Raw genomic sequence first — 4,015 nt, forward strand, 5'->3', positions numbered from 1 at the left:
CACCTAGCCCCTTTTCTGCTTTTATATTAAATAAAAATCAACCTCCAAATTAATATTTACAGGCAAGATAGTGTACGGAACAATCAAATTAATCTGTATATAGACTTCTATAGCACTCAGGAGTAAAATCTGAAGCTCTTACCTTAACCCACAAGAGCCCTACACAAACTGTCCTGCCCTTAATATGCTACTCCTGACTGAATCTGCTACTACACAAATTCTTCTTTAGCCAAATAAACCTTGGCTTTTTTTTGAACAGGCCAGGCAGACTATGACCTGAGGGCCTTTGCACATGCTGTTCCTTTCTTCCCTGAGCATCTACATGGCTCCTTCCCTCACTGCATTTCTCCACTCTTATGTCACCAAGTAAAAGTGGTCTTTCTCAACTACCCAAAGTAAAATAGCAACTTCTATACTCACTTATCAATTTCTTTCTATTCTTATTTCTCTTCATAACACGTATTACTATAAGAGATAAATACATTTTATCATCCATCTCCTCTCACTAGAATGTAAACTCCGTAAGGACCTGTTTATTGCTATAAACCCAGTATCTACAACAGTATCTGGCTCATTGAAAGCACTCAAGGAAAGGCTATCACCCAAACTACCTCACTGTCCCCCAACCTCCATGCCTACTCATCCTTTAAAATCTTATTCAAGCCATTACCTCTTGTGTGCCTTTCCTAAATTCTGCAACTACTCTCTTTCTCCATGCCAAATTATTCCCATCTCTAGATTTTAAAAATGCTTCTACGGCCGGGCGCGGTGGCTCAAGCCTGTAATCCCAGCACTTTGGGAGGCCGAGGCGGGTGGATCACGAGGTCAAGAGATCAAGACCATCCTGGTCAACATGGTGAAACCCCGTCTCTACTAAAAATACAAAAAATTAGCTGGGCATGGTGGTGCGTGCCTGTAATCCCAGCTACTCAGGAGGCTGAGGCAGGAGAATTGCCTGAACCCAGGAGGCGGAGGTTGCGGTGAGCCGAGATCGCGCCATTGCACTCCAGCCTGGGTAACATGAGTGAAACTCCGTCTCAAAAAATAAATAAATAAATAAAAAATAAAAAAAATAAAAAATGCTTCTACTATTGCACTACGTATATTACACTGTGAAAACAGATTAAAAAAAAAAAAAAAAAAAAGACAATTACCACCACTGCTAGGCTTAAAGCCCACCTAGGGACTTTAAACTTCTTAAATTTTATATTCTCAGGACCCAACACAGTAAAGCCTTAAATAAATATTGTTATTTAACTGAAAAAATATAGTTATAGCCACACACACACACACACACACACACACACACACACACAAAGTACTGGTTACTAACCTTCTCTCCAAACTACTAAGAACAAAAATCACTTCGAAATGGTCATGTATGTACCTGGTTTCCAAAGAAGCTTCTCTAAGAAATTCAAAGGATTTTCTAGGATTGTGAAGACAAACTCAGCATACCTTCTATAGGTTTCATACACTTCACATATGTAGAGTTCAATTTTCACTTAAAAAATTCTCATCAATGCTTTGATATAGAAATAAAGGGTTTTTGTAACATTTACCTAAGAGTTCCCAACAGTTGCAGTTTTCTCTAAAGCAAAATTCACTCACCTAATTTCACATTCCATAGTAAGTATGCGTCTTAAACAGTGTAGAAATGTTTCCATATTCTAGGACTACCGAAATACTTCTTGTATTATTAGCTAAACGAGTATTAAGATGTTAGGATAGAAAATTTAATCTTTTATCAGCTTTAAATATCCTAGCAAACCTCAAGACTTTCCTTTACCCTAAAGTGATTTCTCCCAACGTTAAAACTTAATGATGAAAGCAACAACAAGATTGCACACGAGCACATTATTCAAATTACTCCTTCTGAAACTGTACTGAAAGCAAGAGTGGTTAAAAACACCAATATGAGAGCATCCAAACACAGACACAAAAAATACTAGTTTTTCTGGCACTTGAAGGCCACAGTCTGGAAACAATTGAATAAGGACCACAAACACCTAATGTTAAATGTGCAGGTGTGGATCTTGAAGACTACTAGCGTCAGCAAAAATAAAAAATAAAAAAAAATCAGGATAAATTCACTGCTGGCAAAGTTCAGCAATTTAACAAAGCCGTGTATTCTAAGTGCAATTTCTGGCTATGTCACAGCTGATTTTAAGTTAAACGCTTACAGTTGTAAAAAACTAATGGCTAATAAACATGTACTATGGAAGCTTTACAAGTTTTACCAAGTAAATACATGCTCTGTTTCAACAAGCTGCCACACCTTGTTAAATACTAAGAATGCGGTAACAATACAAACTAGGCAGACTTCTGTCTACAGTGGACTTATTTTTAATTAAATTACAGAACAATCTAAAAATCAAGTTCAGAGAAGAATCCCCTTGATGTGAATTAATATCCACCGGGAAAAAACGGCCAAAAACTGATCATTTAAGTATGTCACTTTAATTCCCTCATTTTTATAGTAATACAAGGTCAGAACAGGAAAGAAATCTACTTGGATTACATTTTCAAATCTACTAGTCACTGCTCTTGAACTCCAACATGTACCTACATCTTCAAATACCCTTGAGAATAAGCAACTACCCTATTTAGTTCAGAAAGCAGTACAGAAAGGTCTCAATTTACAAGACACATAAACAAACACTGACTTTATACAACTTAGGCCAAAACAAGTCAAGGGTATGATATGCACAATAATCTAACTGTAGTGACACATTTTTCTTACTAATTAAATCAGGAAACACTTTTGTTCAACTTACACACTGTAACACTGAAGACACAAACATATTTACACAAAAGCAATGTTTTTAGCTCGTGTCAAGGATGTATTTCTATCTAACCCTCGTCTCCCCCTCCCCTCGGATTTGCTAGCTCCGTGAATTTCCCTCGGTATGCAGTCTGTCACCGATAATATGAGAAACGCAAAAGGAGTGCCTTGAAAAAAAACCCGAACTATTAAAACTTACTTTCCCACCAATGCGCACTTGTGCCTGCAGTTTGGCGAGTTTTTCCTGGTTCATAATTGTTTCTTTCATCTAGAAAAAGAGGAAATCCTCAGCAAGGAAGGGTTTCGCTCACTCCAGCATTCCATGCTCGTTATTTCCCACGACACCAGCAGGAAGATAAACGTCCTACACAGGCCGAAACCTGGATCCCAAATCCACCCCGCAAAGCTCCAAATTGGGGTTTCCAGGGAGCCCAAAGAGCACCCGCCCCCTCCCCCGACCACTCCCCAACAGCTCCCCGCTCTGGGCAGGCCCGGATCAAGGCTCTACCCCACGCCTGGCCAGCACCCCCCACCCCTGGCCCTGGCCTGGCCTCGGCCTAGCCAGGGCCTGCCCGGCCCGGCCACTCTCCGCAAGACTCGCGGTACCTGAGGCTCCTGTCCTCGGGTTCCGCCGCGAGGTGGAGGTAGAGACTGCGTCGCCTCGCCCCCAGGGCAGCCGCCCCTGGCTCGACCTCGCCCCCGAGAGTCAGCCTGAGCCGGTGCGCCTGTCCGTCGCATCGCCTTCCTCTCCTCCTCAGCCCTGTCCCTCCCTGTCTCGCTCCTTCAGGGAACTTCCCGCCCCCGCTCCCGTCCGCCTACCACGCCGCCGTCCAGAGCCTTTTTGTACCTTGTCGGAGCGGATAAGGGGTCGCGCGGGGGACTAGGGTTGGTGCTCAAGAGGTCGCGGGTGGACCAGCTGAGATTAGGCGCACACACGCGGGGACGCAAGATGGCAGCTAAAGGGAAGCCGGAAGTGACACAAGGCCTCTTCCTCCAAGAGTCAGGAAATGGACTTCGCCGCGAGCTCAGTGTCTCCCTGCGCACGCGCCGAGGCGTTTGTGACGGTAGAGTGAGTCCCTCTTCTCTTCCTTCTCCACGAGGGACTCTGGGCTTGGGGCGCTGCACGTAGCTCTGGGAGAGGCCACAGAGGGGTCAGAGAGCGTGGTGCTGTGCACAGTTAGGGTTGAGTAAGTCCGCTCAGTCTCCACTGGGCTGTAATCGTGAAGTTCT

The 4,015-nt window shown here is 43.6% G+C and overlaps 1 protein-coding gene across 2 annotated transcripts in view; it reads right to left on the bottom strand.

The window, feature by feature from the left end:
• The window catches only part of BTF3 (basic transcription factor 3), a 7,582-nt gene extending 3,804 nt beyond the window's left edge, over positions 1-3,778 (bottom strand). The window contains exons 1-2 of one of the 2 annotated variants that reach the window (XM_032278586.1): positions 3,633-3,778; positions 2,985-3,053 (exon numbers count right to left, since the gene is read on the bottom strand). In XM_032278586.1, the coding sequence (XP_032134477.1) occupies positions 2,985-3,053 (69 nt within the window). In that variant the 5' untranslated portion in view covers positions 3,633-3,778. Of the gene's footprint in view, positions 1-2,984; positions 3,054-3,391 lie in introns of both variants that reach the window. The other variant, XM_032278580.1, reaches the window with a different exon arrangement.
• Between the last annotated feature and the right edge of the window lie 237 nt (positions 3,779-4,015).

The sequence above is a fragment of the Sapajus apella genome, unplaced genomic scaffold (assembly GCF_009761245.1).
Source record: "Sapajus apella isolate SASKATOON/1434 unplaced genomic scaffold, GSC_monkey_1.0 scaffold1, whole genome shotgun sequence".
Classification (NCBI taxonomy): domain Eukaryota; kingdom Metazoa; phylum Chordata; class Mammalia; order Primates; family Cebidae; genus Sapajus; species Sapajus apella.